The sequence below is a fragment of the Zalophus californianus genome, chromosome 6 (genome assembly GCF_009762305.2).
Source record: "Zalophus californianus isolate mZalCal1 chromosome 6, mZalCal1.pri.v2, whole genome shotgun sequence".
Taxonomy (NCBI): domain Eukaryota; kingdom Metazoa; phylum Chordata; class Mammalia; order Carnivora; family Otariidae; genus Zalophus; species Zalophus californianus.
Genome location: NC_045600.1, coordinates 107,663,906 through 107,678,564, shown reverse-complemented (window position 1 = coordinate 107,678,564; position 14,659 = coordinate 107,663,906). Strand labels below are relative to the sequence as shown.

The following is a 14,659-nucleotide window of genomic DNA, read 5'->3' as shown; positions in this document are numbered from 1 at the left end:
AGAATTTGTGCTCTTAACCAAACACTACACCACCTTGGATGGTAGAGAGTGAGAGATAAAGCTGTTTAGAATGAATGGAAAGAGCATAGGGGTCCAGTTCTGCTTTTGCTGGTGTTCTGAATTCAAGGACAGGGGTCGTATTTTTGCAAAGGTTCAAGATCAGGGTAGAGGGAAATAAGTGGACGAGTATGTGCATGGTGAACTTGCAAAACGTGAAGGAGTGAAGGAGCACCCTCTTTGGGACACAGCTGGAAGAGGAAGTTTTCCTAGGCTGACAATCTCCTACTAGACACCTGCCCCCCAAATTAATCCTATTGATGAAGGATCATCTGAGCAATAAACTTGTGCTTTATTAATATAAAGCAAATGAGCTTAATTGCCTCCCAATAACTGTTGTCCAGAAGCACCTAGGGACTCCTCCCCTCAGACATTTCCCGCACCCAGAGGAACCACAGAGTTGGAACCCCTTCCATGAGACATCTGTTGAGCTACTGGGATGCACTGGGCCCTGTGCTGGAGATCACAAGGAAGAGCAAGACATGGCCCCTGCTGCCAGGGTACTTACAGTCCTAGGGGAAACAGACACACACAACCAAGGAGAACTCAGAGACATGAACACCCCCTGAGTTTCATTAACCAAGTGCCACAGGAATGAAGAGGTTAGTCCCAGGAATCCAGAGGTCTTCCAGCTGTTTGTTTTGTTTTGTTTTGTTTGTTTTGCCGACAGGTTACCTAGATTTGCAGGATAGATGGAGTTGGGGATTTCCTCCCAGGGGGGGTGAAAAGTCAAGCCATGTTTGCCTGGTTCTTTCTTAATCCCCAGACCCTGGACTGCAGAGCCGGACCTCCTGTGGGCACCTCCCGAAGCCAGGAGTGTGAAACCGAACACCTCGGCGGAACACCCAGGAGAATGTTCTGTGCTCCACAGCCCTCTAGCAATTCCCCAAACCCCACTTTTTCTCCCTAAGACAAGTCTCCCTAGTCTGGGGTCTTTGGACGTTGGCTGTCGTACCTAAATTGCGTCGCGAGGTGGCAACGTTGTGGCGAGAAATAGACTTTTTTAAAATTCCTGGGTTTTTTTTTTCCCCCAAAGCATATTTTCCCTATTAATGTTTCATTTAACTTAATTAGAATCTGGTAAACTAATTAAAGTAGCTACGAGCCCCGCAATCAGCAATAATTCGTATAATTATTGATAATTACATCCATACCAATCGTTCGGTTATTAACATTTGGGGGAGAACAAACCACTTCTGAAGGGACGAGGAACCCAGGAGGGGTTTGCGACAAAGCTTTCTGGGTCGGATCCGCCTACACCTCCAATCTGCAGGGATACCCGCCCAGATGGGGCGCCCTTTCGGGAGAGCCCCAGCTGCCTACGGCCTTTTTTTTTTTTTTCCCTTTTTCCCCTCCACTTTGGGGGAATTCGGAAAGGGAAGGTGAAAGGAATATTTGCTGGGCTCCTCTGTGTGGGCCGCGGCCACGGAACTTCCTGCCCGGGTAGTGTCTGTCATTCCCGTTTCACCGAGGAGGAAGTGCGGCTTCCAAAGGCGTGGCCACGCCAGGGGGTAAAGGCTCGTGCTCTCCAAAACACCTGCTCTGTTGCGCGCATCCGCCCGCCGCCCGGTTCCCGCACGCCCTGAGCACGCAAGTCCCTTCCTCTCCGCCCTCGGTGTCAGCGTTGGTGCAGTGGGGAACTGATCTGGTTCATTCCACCCCTAGGAAACGCTCGCGCTCCCTGGAGGGTTCCTGCTGGGACACCGCGCCTCCCGAGGTGACTTCTTCCCTGGGCGACACCTCACGGTTTAGCCGGAGCCCTCACCGCCGTTATCTCTGTCGTGTCCTCTCTGTGACTGGCCCTCGGAATATCCCGGGACTGGAGGAGGGCTGTGAGCCCCAGCGCCGGGGGGAGGGGGGGGCCTCCGGGGACCCGCCTTCTGCCTCCGCCGCGCGCGCGCGCGCGCGCGCGGGATCCTCGCCCGCGCCCCTTCCCCGCGGCCCGCCGCGCGCCCCCTGCTCGTCGCCCCGCCCCGGGCCTTCCAGACGCCTCGCCACCAAGCTTCCCGGCCCACGCAGCCCAGAGCTCCCTGGCCCGAGGGGCTGGCCCCGCGGCGGGGGACCGGAGAAGCGCACGGAGATCCCCGGGATGTCGGAGGGCCTCAACCGGCGGCCCTGCGCTCCGCTCCCCTCCCAGAGCGCTTCCCCGCGCGCCGGGGTAGGAGGCCCGAGGGTTATTCTATGTGGGCCAAAACGGAGGCCTAGAGGAATAAAGGGAGCGACACAGCACCCTTGCGAGTCAGCCGAGGAGGTGAAACTGGAAGCCAGGACCGAATGAGCCCCAGTACCCGGCGCTTTCCCGCTCCGAGCACACGCTTCCCCCCCACCCCCCTGCCCGAAAAAGTGCGGTGCAGTTTCTATCCTTTATCTGTAGCCTAACCAGCAGGTGCGCTGTGGAAACTTAGGCAGATGAGAGGCCTGCAGCAAGCTGAGGCCTCATCAACCGCGGCCAGGAACCTACCCCTGTCACACACACCCTGACACCCCTCATCCCCCAGTGGAGACGACCTGATTCCAGCACAGGGGGGCCTCACCTGGCTCCTTGCGCTGCTCCATGTCCGCACACACTCTCGGACTGAAATGGACAGAACATTAAAAACTGCCAGGGCTCCCTCCGTGGGGGTAGAGGAGGGACAGGCAGGAGGACATCTGTGCACGAGCACGGAGTCACGCCCTTACCTTCCAGGCGTGCCCAGCCGAGGTCCACCCGACGTACCTCGCCCCCCGCCCCCGGCCCACCCCGGTGCCCCCAGGCCAGGTCGGAGGTGCCCGTGCCTCCCGGCAGTTCTGCTTGAACCTGGGCTTCCGGGCAGCGTCCCGTCCCTGAGAGCTATGGGGGTGACTTCCCGGTGGGGCAGGCGTGGAAGTGGGCACGACTAGACACTCGGCCCTGGCGAGAGCTCCAGGGAAGAGTCGGAGACCGTGGCACCCAGGAGGCTGCCGTAGTCCTCCTATCCCGGACGGAGACGCTCAAGGGAGGGTCCCAAACGCGGGGAGAGGGTGGCCTGGGGGGCAAACTCGGTGTGCCTGAAGGACTAGGAAGAGGTCGGGGCGCTGGCTGCTGCCCACCCGAGCCCGGTGATTGTCAGCCCGGGCGCCCCAGAACTGGCGCCTGAGGTCTTGGAGCCGCACCTGTTGCGCAGCCCTCAGCCCGCCGCCGCCCACGCTCCCCCCACCCCCGCACTCCCACCTCCACAGCCCCAGGAAGTGACAGGTTTCTTTTTTTATTAAAAACAAAACAAAAGTCACGGATACAGGGTGGTCTCCCCAAACAGGCTCAAGGTGGTCTCCATCTCGTGAGTCAGTTGTCGCCCTTTTTAAAGTGCTGTTACATCAAAAGGTTAACAAGAAAAAAAAAAAATAGACAAAACAAAACCCAAAGGGGAATGCAAAATGGGACTGGAAGTAGGTCCAGGAGAAGGAAGCAAAATAATTTACAGCATAAATAAAACGGAACCCAATACTGAACCAAGAGAGACTCACAGTACATTTATATCCATTGCACATAGCCACTTTGTCATTAGGAACAAGTTTCAGAAGTGGACGGGACGGGGGAGCGCAGGGCCAGCGCCAGCGAAGTTGCTACAGTGTGTACACAATTGGGGATCCGAGGCTGTGTGGGGCGAGGGAGGCCCCCCTTTCCCCTTTCTTACCCCCTTCAGTCCAGTTAACCCCATGAGGTCCGATGCCCTGGAGTTCAACCGTGGGGCAAGGTGGTATTTACACTTGGAAACGGAGAAGGGGCCCTGGGCCGAGGCGCCCTGGAGGAGGGCGGCCGGGCGGGAGGCTGTATGTACCTCGGTCGTGTCCGAATGGCTTGTTCCTCGCTCTCGGCCGCCGCGGCCGCGGGTATTTACGAGAAGAGAGCAGCATGGCTTGAGGGCGCGTGGGCGCGGCCGGGCCGGCCCTAGGGCAACAGCGGGGGCTTGAAGGAGCAGTTGCCAGTGCAATGGCGGGGCGTCAGCATCTTGCAGGAGAAGTGGTGCAGGGCGTCGTGGGCTTCTGGAAAGACAGTCCGGCGGGCCAGGTTGAGTACCTCGCTTGCCTAGCCTCGCCCGCGCGCCCTACCGGCTCCGTCCACTCGCCCCCCACCCCCACGCGTGCCCGCCTGGGGTCTCACCCAACCCCTTCTGGCTCAGGGGTTCTCAAGTGAACGGATCAGAAAAAGGTAGGCGTGTAAGCGAGAGAACCTGGCGATTTAGAACCACTGCGCGGGTGCAGTAGCCCCATTATGCAGAAGAGGAAACTGAGGCACAGAAAGAGGGAAGTCAATCTGCCCACGGCCAGATTTGGATCCCACGGCAGATTTCCCAATGCCCAGGGCTCAAGGGGTTCTTTCTCCCTATTCTATCGTTCTAGAATTATTTCCCCATTAAAAAAACTCCCCATTTCCCTCCTCTCGGCTTCTGATCTAGGTAGACCTGGTCTTCCCCTCTCACTAGCCCCTCCATGTACTCATCCATTCATTAGCTCATTCACCATCCATTCATCCGCCATCATTCATTCACTCATTCATTCATTCAGTGGCACAGCCAGAGCCTGGCAACAAATCCTATCTTTGTTCCCCAGCATCCGCACCTTTTAATTTCTGCTGGATGGCATAGCGCGCCTTCCGCTCTTGGTCGAGCTCGTTACACAGAGTGTCTGGAAGACATGGGGGAGGGGCCGGTGAGGAAATGAGACCACCCTCCAGCCGGCCGGGGTCACAGCCCGGGCCTCACCCTCTCCCCAGCGCTCAGCCCCTCGAAGAAACAAATCCGGGAGACCGAGGGAGGGAGCATCAACGCTCCAAACTGCAGCCTGGCGGAGGGAGGAAAAGGCCTGGGATGGCGCTTAAAGGCAGACGGATCTAACCAAAATTAAAGCAAACTTAGGCATTACTTCCCAGGTAATTTTACGCCTCGATTTTTAATTTAGAAACCATGGAAATTGCCGCGATAAGAAGTTCAATCACTCCATGTAATGATGCCTGCAAGCCGTTTGCTGGGCTCGCTTGCCATTCTGAGGCTAATCAGAGTATACAAAGGATATTAAATAAAAAAAATAATTGTTAAATTACCTTCAATTTAAATCCAAATGACTGAGCCAACATTGCGGCTCCTGCCAGACGAGAGGCAGTTACGGCCCGTGCACGCGCTCACCTGACTCGCGTCTTACCTCTGACAATTTGCAGCTGTTGCACCATTTCTTCTCGATAAGCCAATTCCCTCTTCATTTGATCCTGAAAATTATCTGTGCAAATTGATTAAGTGAGAGCTGTGACGCACAGCCCCCTCCCTCGGCCCTGTTTCCCCACTCCCCATTCCCGCCCCCACCCCTTCGGTCTCGGGCCTAGCGGGAAGCCCCGGAAAAGCAGGGCTCGGCGGCTGGGGCGGGGCGCGCAGCAGCGGCTGCCTGGCCTGGGCTCCGGGCGCGCACGAAGAAGGCTCTCGCGCTGAGGTGGGGTGAGGTTGGGTGAGGTGGGTCGGGGTGGGGGTACCTTTGAGGCTCTGAAATTCTCGCTCCAGTTTCTTGCGGAGCTCCATTTGCTCCAGGAGCAGTTTTTGCAATTCGTCTGTGAGGGGGCGAGAGTGGGAGGTAAAGGAGGGTGCGCGGGATTCTGGCGTCCCCCACTACCCCCCCCCCAACTACCAGCACCAAGGTTCTGCAGGTCCTGCCCTGGCCGGGAGCCCCTGAGATGGGAGTTGTGGAGTGGTGGGGCCAGGAAGTAGAGGCCCTCTACAATGTTTTCCCATTTGCTTCCAAAGGATTTGGGCGAGGAAACAGGTTGCCCAGGGGAATTAAATTCAGGATGGTGGAAGCCATGTCGGGCTTCTAGGCCCTGGCTCCAGGCGCTAACCAGCATGACAGCTGCTTTAAGTTGTTGCCAACTCCCTAACCTTAGAGGCTGGCCCAGGACTTGACTTACCCCTCCAAATGACACACCTAGTCCCTCCCTTCAATAATACGAGCTGGGTGAATCTGGTCAAAGACTTAGATCCCTGCCCTGAAAAATACCTGTACGCACAACAGTTTGTTCACAATTTCAGGGGGTCCCAGGCCCCCAAATCCATACTAAGAGCTCTCATATAAAGCACCAATGACGTTGAAGGTAATTGCATATCCTGTATAATCTGTGACTAAGAATAGTGGAATACCACCAATCCTTCTTCCCCTTCCCACACCACTTTCCAAGCCCATCCCTGGGCTGCTTGAGGGCAGTGTGGTGGATAGCAGGTGGATGTGGAAAGCCCCCTCCGTGCCCTCAGAACCAGCTACAGAGGGATGGCAGAGGCTGCCCTGACCATGGAGCTATTGGGATCTGGGTCCTCCCCCTGGGGAGGCTCTCTGAGAAATCCCACCCTGAGCAGGTGCTGAGGAAACACAGAAATGGGAGGTAGAGGAGCAAAGTGGGGTCAGAGGCTCCCTCCTCTGTGCCTCAAGCCACATGCTCCTCCTGCAGGTGGAGCAGCAACCCCAGGATCCCATTCTGAAAGCAGGCTCTATCCTCACCCCATTTAGGGCACGCTGTGTGTGTGTGGGGGGGGGGGGGAGGGATGGTTATGCATTAATTCCAGGAAAAAATTAACCTCTCAGATATTCCTAAAATAAATGCCTCCTTGCAATCTTGCTTTTCAGAAAAAGTCCTGTTTTCCAGTGAGGTTGGGAGACCCAGATTGCCCTATCTGTCACATGCATCAAGTTCTGAGGATCATTACTCATTGCTCTCTTTCACTGGGCTCTCCAGATAGGCCAGCCTTGGGAATCCAAACTTCTAATGAACCTCTAGGGGTTTGGTTCACTCTCCCCACCCCCTCCCACCCCACACCTCTGTGCCAGCATCATGTGCCCAGAGGATTATCCTTTCCACTCAATGAAAATTGATTCCCCAAGAACCCTGTCTTCCCACACACTCCCCTACAAGAAGGGTTCATCTCCCCCCAAGCAGGTGTACCCCCATTTCACAGATTTAACCTCACCTCTGGCCAGGTTCTCGATATCTTTCTCCACTAGCTGAGTTCCTGTGACATCCAGGGTGAGCCCATCTTCACCTGGGACACAAGGGCAGATAAGAGGGGTTCTGTCCTGGGAGAGGCCTTGGGAGGGGAAGGGTGGGCTGCCCGGAACTGTGCTAAGTCAGGGAGCTGCTCCAGATCTTCTGTCTTTAGAAGAGACAGTTACAGGCATCGAGTACCACCTACCTTCCAAGCTATCATTTTAGGGGTGTAGCCCTCGTTTTACAAAGTGACCCACTGAAGAAGGACAGTGGACTCAGGGAAGGTAGGCTATCTTAGGGCAGGACGTGCCCTCTGACCTGCTTCATGTGGGTGATGGTGTCTCTCATTTCCTTTTAGTACAGCCCCTTCTCTTATCCGGAAGAGCCCCAAACCCACTAAGGAGGAAAGCAACTCAGGAAACCTAGCCTGCACCTCTCTCGCGCGCTGTTTAAATATGTATCAGCCAGCCGCACGAGGGGACCAGCAGCCGCTTACGCTCGATGGAAAGCCCCTCTCGCCAGCAGAAGCCGGTGGGTACCTGGGCGACCTGTGCCCCAGCTTCCGGGTGGGGTTGGTGCGCGAGGGTCCTAGGGCTCACCTCGGTCTGTATTTGCGGGACTTGGTTGGGAGATACTCCTTTGGTCTGGATAGGATTTCCTCGTTTCCAAATCGTCGGCGGTCGAGTGATTGTCTTCCTTATCTGGTTCTTAAAGGCAATAAACCGAGTTTCAAGGAGAAGCAAAGAAACCGTGACCCCGATACGGCCAGAGCTGCCACGGTCGGGGCGCCCGAGCCCTAATTAAAAGCGTTGTGGCCGCCGCTGGTTCCCGGCTGTGCGCCTGGGCTTGCACCCTCAGGCTTTGGGCCCGGCACCCCCTCCCCCGCGCGCGGTCTGCTCATCTCGCGCTCCACGCCCCCTCCCCAGCCCCTCGGAAAAGAACAAGACGAGCAGCCGAGCCCACCAGGGACGAGCGACCTACATCGCGCGCAGATACTGGGGCACCGCGAGCGCGCGTGGCCGCCGGGTCTGCCTGCGCCGCTCCCGCCGAGAACGCGGCCCAGGCGGCGACCCGCGCGGGGTGGCGGCTGGGGAGACGTCCTTTCGGGCTCGGCCTGCCGAGATTTCCGAGGCCCTCCGCCCCTCCTCTTCGAGCCACTGGCGCCTGGCGCACGTGCGGGGCTCCCCCCGGGTTGGGCCGCAGCTACCCGGCGCTTCAGGGGTGTCCAAGCGCGCAGCCGAGCACCTGCACCCACCGCCCTAACCCGGCCTGCCCAGCAGGACGTCGAGGCCAAAACACTTGCTGAATAAATGAGAGGACTTGAAAGAGGTGCCAGGCGCGATTTTAAAAAGGATTTAAGCCAGTGTGTGAGGTGCACGTGAGCGTGTGTATATGTGGTGGACCGGGCGGTTTGTCAAGTGACCAAACGATGGAAGTTATTTGGGAGTTCTCGCTTAGTTTCCTTTTCCTTTATTTTTCTTTCCCTCTCCCTCTTTCTTTCGCTTTCTCTGCCTCTCTCTTTTTTTCTCCTCTCGTCTTCCCTCGCAGGACCCCTCCCCCCCCGCCCCGGCCCTCCGCCCGCGGTCCCCACGTCACATTGGCCAGCGACCTCAGCAGGGGGGCTGGGGGCGTTACCGTGGGCCTCGGGGGTGCAGAGGTAGGAGGCCGCGGGCCCCAGCGCCGCCGCGCTCTTCACATGCTCGTCCCGCTCTGGCGCGTACACCTGCGGCGGCCGAAAATGACAGGCGGTTAGGGGGGCGCTTGAAGCGGCTCGGGGGCCGTTCGGCCCTGCGTCGCGGCCGAGAGGGAGAGCTGAGAGGGGAGGTCAGCTAGCCCGGGGGACCCGAGCGCCCCGGGCGGCTACGAGGCACGCGGCGCAGCCTGGCGCCCTCGGAGGCCGCATCACCGTTGTAGTTTCAGGGTCATTGTTAGCGTCCTCGATAAATTATCAGAAAGACAAAGCGGCTCTCAAGCTCAAGTACTGTTCACAGCGGCCCCCCCCCCCCCCCACTTCGCCCATCTCCTTTTCGGCATCTTCCACCAGCCCTCACCCAGTCCCCGCATAAATGACGCCTTTCGCATCCAGCTAATGATTCGTATTTTAATGGACCTAATGGAAATGTACAAGTGTGCGCACCCACTTTCAAATGGCCAACGATTTCGGCTTAGTTGCACAGCCCCGACCCGAACCCGTGGCCCAGCCAACCTGGGAGCCCCTCTCCCGCCCCGCAAGCCGTCTTGACAGCTGCCTACCATGAACCCTGCGGTTCCCAAGGCCTGAGTTCAAAGGGATTCAGAAAACTACCCGTTGGGGTGGAGGAAGACTCCGGGGCCGGTCCTACTGGGGCCCCGCTTGAGGGAGACGCCGTCCTCTCCTCTCCCCATCAGCTTGTCTTCCCCGGGACCCTGATCCGCATCTGAGTGCGTGTGCCATGGCCCAGCCCCGCGTGCGCTTTTCTCTGGCGTTGGGTCCCTTTCTCTGCTCCGCCTTCTTTCCCCAGACCCCTTTTATTTCTCTCTTTCTGTCTGTTTTGCTGAAGGTCTCTGCCTGTCTCCACCTCCCCTCCCCCCACCCAACAGAAAACGTAGCACACCCGTTTCACAGGCCTGCTGCGCCCCCACACACCCCCGGATTTTCCGAAACCCTCACTCGGAGGTCCCGGCAAGGTCCGCAGCGCTACCGAAGCTGGGCCTACCCAGAGCAGCTGGGGCCTGCCGCTCTAACACCTGCTCGGAACACAATTCCCGTCCCTAATTTGGACAGTGCCTGCCCCACATCCCCGAGGTGCCGAGGGGAAAGCGGGGAGGCGCCACCAGCGAGGCGGGCGCGGGGCTCACCTTGGCCGGCGCGGGGCCCCCCAGCGGCCCGCAAGGCTCTCGCAGCTCATAGCCGCCGCTCGGCGGGCTCCTCTCAGGTCTCCGCACCACGTCGTCGGCCGCCAGGTCCCCAAATGTTGACCGGCTGGCTGCGGGCAGCCCTGGGCGGCGCCGGGGGCGGGGGCTGCCGCTGTCTGGGGAGTCTGTGGGACCGTCGGCGCCCGAGGAGGTGGTAGACGGGGGCCCTGCGGGCTGGTCGGCGTCCGGGCCGCCTCCCGTGCTGGGCGCACTGGGTACGCCCGGCTCGGCGTCGTCTGGAGCGCCCTCATCGTCGGGGAAGCGGTTGGACTCCACGTCCACCTCGGGCTCGTCAGCAGTGTCCACGTCGGGCGAGGCGGAGTGGTAGCTGGAGCTGCCCTCGCTCAGAAAGTCTGGGCTCACGTAACCGCCGCCGGACCCCGCGCCCGGCCCCGGCCCCCGAGCAGGCCCGGCGCCGTACGCGTCGCGGGCGCTACCGTAGAGCTTGGCGATGCTCTCGGCGTCCTTGACCACAGGTCGGAAGGCCGACACATAGGAGCCTTTGCGTGCGGGCGGAGGTGGCGGGGGCAGTGGGGCCAGAGGCGGCGGCAGCGCCTCGTCCGCGCCTTCCTCGTCCAGCGGCCCGCGGGACAGCGCGCTCGGACAGCGCTCCTCTGCGCCCAGGCCGCCCTCCTTGGCCGGCTCGGCACCGTCCAGCGACTCGGGGCCGCCGCTGCCGGCAGCCGCCGCCGCCGCCGCCGCTGCCGCCGCCACGGCAGCCGCCACGGCCTTGGCTTGGCTCTGCGCAGCTGGATAGGGCGGCACCGGGAGGCTGCCTGCTGCCGGCCAGAACATGGGAAACGTCGGGTACACGGTGGCGGCGGCGGCCGCTGCAGCCACGGCCGCTGCGTCCTTGGCTGCCCCAGAGGGCTGGTGACCCCAGAACATGGCGCCACCACCCGGGCCAGGGCCTGCCCCGGGGGGCAAGTGGCCGGATCCTGGCCCGCCCGCGCCTCCGCCAGTGCCCGCGCCCGCGCCGCTCCCGGTGCCTGGGCCTCCCTTGGGTTCGCCCGCGCCTAGCACCGGGTCGTCCTTTTTGGGGCAGAGGCCGAAGGCCGTGGGGAAGCCATAGGGATGAGGGAAAAGCGGCGGGGGCAGTTTTTGCAAGAGGCCAAAGCCCTTACTGGGCACTGGGATCACTGGGTAGCTGCGTACGCCGGCGCCGCCACCAGGCGCTCCAGGGCCCGGCGGGCCGCCGGCTCCCGCCGCTAGACCAAGTCCCCGCTGCGGATGGGGAGGAGGCGGCCCAGGAGGCCCGGTGGCCTCGTCTTCGCCACAGCGCAGGGTTTTGTGGGGCGGCGGGCCTGGGGCCATCTCTGCACCGCACCCCGGGCCGCCCCCGCCGCCAGCACCACCCTTCCCCTGCCCACCCGACCCGCCATTAGCGCCGCCGCCGCCTCCTTGCAGCGAGAAAGTCCGCTTGCGGGTGCCGCCATTGAACATGGCCTTGACGTCCTCCCAAGCGTGGCTCAGTTCGTCTGTGGCCGACTTGTCACTGAGTTTGAGATGACGGCGCCACGAGTTGAAGTTGGCGGCGTCGGGCTGCGTGTACTTGGCGTCGGGTGTGCGGTGCGAGTGGAAGATGAACTTGTTAGGCGAGAAGTACATGCTGCAGTAGCCGCACTTGATGCACTTGGCACGCGAGCTGTTGTAACGCGCGGGGATGAAGCTGCCACGCGAGCCCCACGCGCACTCGTGCACCACATCGAAGGCGAAGTTCTCGGGCAGCTTGGGTGGCTTATGCTCGCCCAGGAACGACTTGCACAGGCGTTCGGCCTCGCGCTTCGTGATCATACCGCAGCGGCGCGAGGAGATCGGCATGGCCCCGGCCCGACGCAGAATCTCCAGCTGCACTGGCGTGCACTGCACGCACGTGATGCCCAGGGCCACACGGCGGTTGTGGATCTCATTATAGCTGTAGTTCTTGAGGAGAGTGTTGGAGATCTGCGCCAGGCAAAGGCGCTCCTGGCCGTCGATGACCAGAGACACGATAGGCACCCCGTACAGCGACGTCTCGCCCACCTGGTTGGGTTTGAGAGCGCTGGAGCCCGAGTAGGGTTGCAGCTCCTGCTTCGAGTTGGGTGAGGAGTTGCCCTCGCGCCCCGGCCCCAGCTGAGTGGTGAGAGCCTCCATGCCGCCGCTCCTGCGAAACAGAGAAAGTAGAGAGCAGATGAGCCATTTTCAGTGCCACCGTGGCTCGGCCCGCCCAGCGGGGTGCGCCGAGTTGGGCGCGCGGGGAAACTTGGCTATGGGGAGTCCCCAGCTCCTTCGCCCCCTGGACGGGGGTCTTTTGTTGTTCAGACTCGTGCTGGCGCCACAACAAAAGCCCCCGGGGCTTGGGGGAGAAGAAGGAGTAATTGAGACCTCAGGAATGCCCCGGCAGCTAGGAACCCAATTTTGTTTTCGGATTGTGGAGGAAGTGGGGCCCAGAGACGGAGAGTGACTTGCCCAAGGCCACACAGCAAAGCCATTGCCTAACCCAGGCTTCCCAACGTCCAGATCCGTGCACCTTTAGCTACCCTCGCAGCCTGCCCTACCCGCCCGGGTCCTGAAGCCCGGACTTCGGGGACAGGCTGCCCCTCTGCTCAGTCGCGCATGCACGCGGGCGGGCGGGGGAGGCGCTGGGAGGGGTACGGACGGGGGGGGGAGGGGCGGTCACTGCCCATCTCCAGACAGCAGGGGGCGGGGGGGACAAGGAGAAGGAGGAGGGTCTGGAGGCCTTTGGCGGGGGGGTGGGGGGGAGGAGGCTGAGACGACCGCTGTTCGCGGTGCTGAACCCGTATCTCCAAAGCACGCTGTGCGCGCCTAGCCCCAGGGCGGCCCCCACCGCACCCAGTTCCGTGCCAAGCCGGTTCCTCGGAATAACAGCACTGGTTTCCACAAACCCGAGCTTCTCCTCTCACGCCCGGAGCCTCGCGTTCGTTGAGCAGAAAGATTCTGGCTGGAAATACAAACCGTTTTTTTTCCCCCAGCCATCAGTGGAACCAGGGTCACGCAGTTCCTAACCACATTTTCTGCATTTTTAGCTGCGTTCCGGACCAAGGCTGTTTTCCATCCGGGTTAGCGCGTGGGGACAGAGGGGTTCTCGAGGAAGTTTCTCTGGAGCCACTTCTCCTTTGCTCCTAACAGCCCATTCCCTAAGTTTTCCTCCTTCTTCAGATATGCCTTTCCTGCTCAGGCCAAGCGCAGTCTCTCCGGGCTCTGGGCTTCCTCTTTTGGGGGCGTCTCCTCTTTGAGTATACTTCAAGCCGGGCTGTCCCAGTTCATATGGGTTGAGAGGAATCCTGGCCGGTGTTCGAAGCCACAAGGTCCCGCACTTTGATCTCTGGCCCAGGCAGGGAGGCAGCCTCTCCCGTGGATCTCAGCAGCAGGAGGACCCAGGGACTGATGTTCGGGGCCCTCTAGGTCGCCTGGCCCGGCCATGTGTCCTCAGACACCGAAGGCTCTCATCCAGCCCACGGCTGCAGGCGCTCCTGAGGCCCAGGCAGCTCAAGCCGGCGGGCCCCTCCCCTAAACTCGTCGGGAAAGGCAAATCCATTTTCAGAGGGGCAGCTCCAGCGAGACGGGGGATCCGAGTTCAAAAGCCTTCATCGAAGAGACTGGGCTCCTCTTCTGTCTCTTCCCCTCCCTGTTTGTCTAGGTGCCCCCTGATCTGTCGATCTTATCTGTCCCTGAGCTGCCTGTCTCTCCCAGCTCGCTCCTCTTTCTCCCATCTGTCTTCATACCTTCTTCAAGTATCAAGCTATTTATCTGTTATCTGTTTCATCTTTATCTCCGCGGATCGAATTGAAACAAGTTGACCCTCCTTTCACGTTGAAGTCCCTTGTAACATCTTAGGAGGCAAAAACACTGTCCTAACTCCCCAGCCGACGCAAGCCCCGCACCCCCCTGAAGAGCTCTCAGGCGGGCTTGGGGAGGTGACGGGGGGCTCCGCGGCTCTGGGAAATGACGATGTCTTCTCGGTTTTCCGAAACCGGCAAGTGTGCCCTGCCCGCATGCAGTGAAGGATGCTCCTCAGAGCAGAGCGCGTCCTCCCCAAGCTGAGGGTCTGGGGGCCCCGCGGGCTTTTCCGGAGTGGAGGGGGCTCTGGGCCCCAGAGCCAGGAGAAGGGGGGCCCTAGGAAAGGAACCGAATTTCGAGGGCCAGAGCGGAAAGCCCGGGCAATGAGCTGTACGCAGCGGCCAGGAGCAGCCGCCAGGGCTGCTTGCGGGGCCCTCTCCGGCTCCTGGGGCTTGAGGGATGAGCTTGGAGAGGGCGACGAGGCGGGAGGCGGACGGCAGTGGGAGTGAGGCGATGGAGTCTTCAGGTATAATAATAAGAACAACAGCCACAAGAACCCAAATCGGAACTAAACGAAAAAAGGTGTAGGGGCAGGGCGCGGGGGCTGCGGGCGACCGGACGCGGGTACTCACCGTGCGGCGGCGGCGGCTGGAGCCGGGCGAGCGGTGAGAGGAGGCGCGCGGCGGGCGGAGCGGCGGGCGGGAGTCCGGGATCCGCTGGGCTCTCCGGGTGACGGCGCGGCCCCTCCCCGCGCGCGCGCACAGCCGCGCTCCCGGGCTCCTCGCGCTCACACCCGCGGCCCCGCTGGCCCCTCCCGCGCGGCGCCCGCTCTCAGCGGGCGCGGGACGCCAGGGCCCCGTGAGCGAAGATGTGTGCCCTGCGCCGCTGCCCCCGAGGCCCCGGACGGGCCCGGAGCCGAGGCCGAAGCCTGGAGCGCATGGCGCGGCGACG

General features: G+C 60.9%; 1 protein-coding gene across 1 annotated transcript; it reads right to left on the bottom strand.

Annotated features, from left to right (window-relative positions):
* Positions 1–3,276: 3,276 nt before the first annotated feature.
* SKOR1 (SKI family transcriptional corepressor 1) lies at positions 3,277–12,399 on the bottom strand. Its single transcript, XM_027571451.2, has 9 exons — positions 12,293–12,399; positions 9,872–12,071; positions 8,669–8,756; positions 7,633–7,740; positions 7,017–7,088; positions 5,537–5,611; positions 5,215–5,289; positions 4,636–4,701; positions 3,277–4,059 (listed from the first exon to the last, which is right to left on the bottom strand). Exons 1-9 carry the CDS (start codon positions 12,397–12,399, stop codon positions 3,965–3,967), a joined length of 2,886 nt encoding a protein of 961 aa, XP_027427252.1. The 3' UTR covers positions 3,277–3,964.
* Between the last annotated feature and the right edge of the window lie 2,260 nt (positions 12,400–14,659).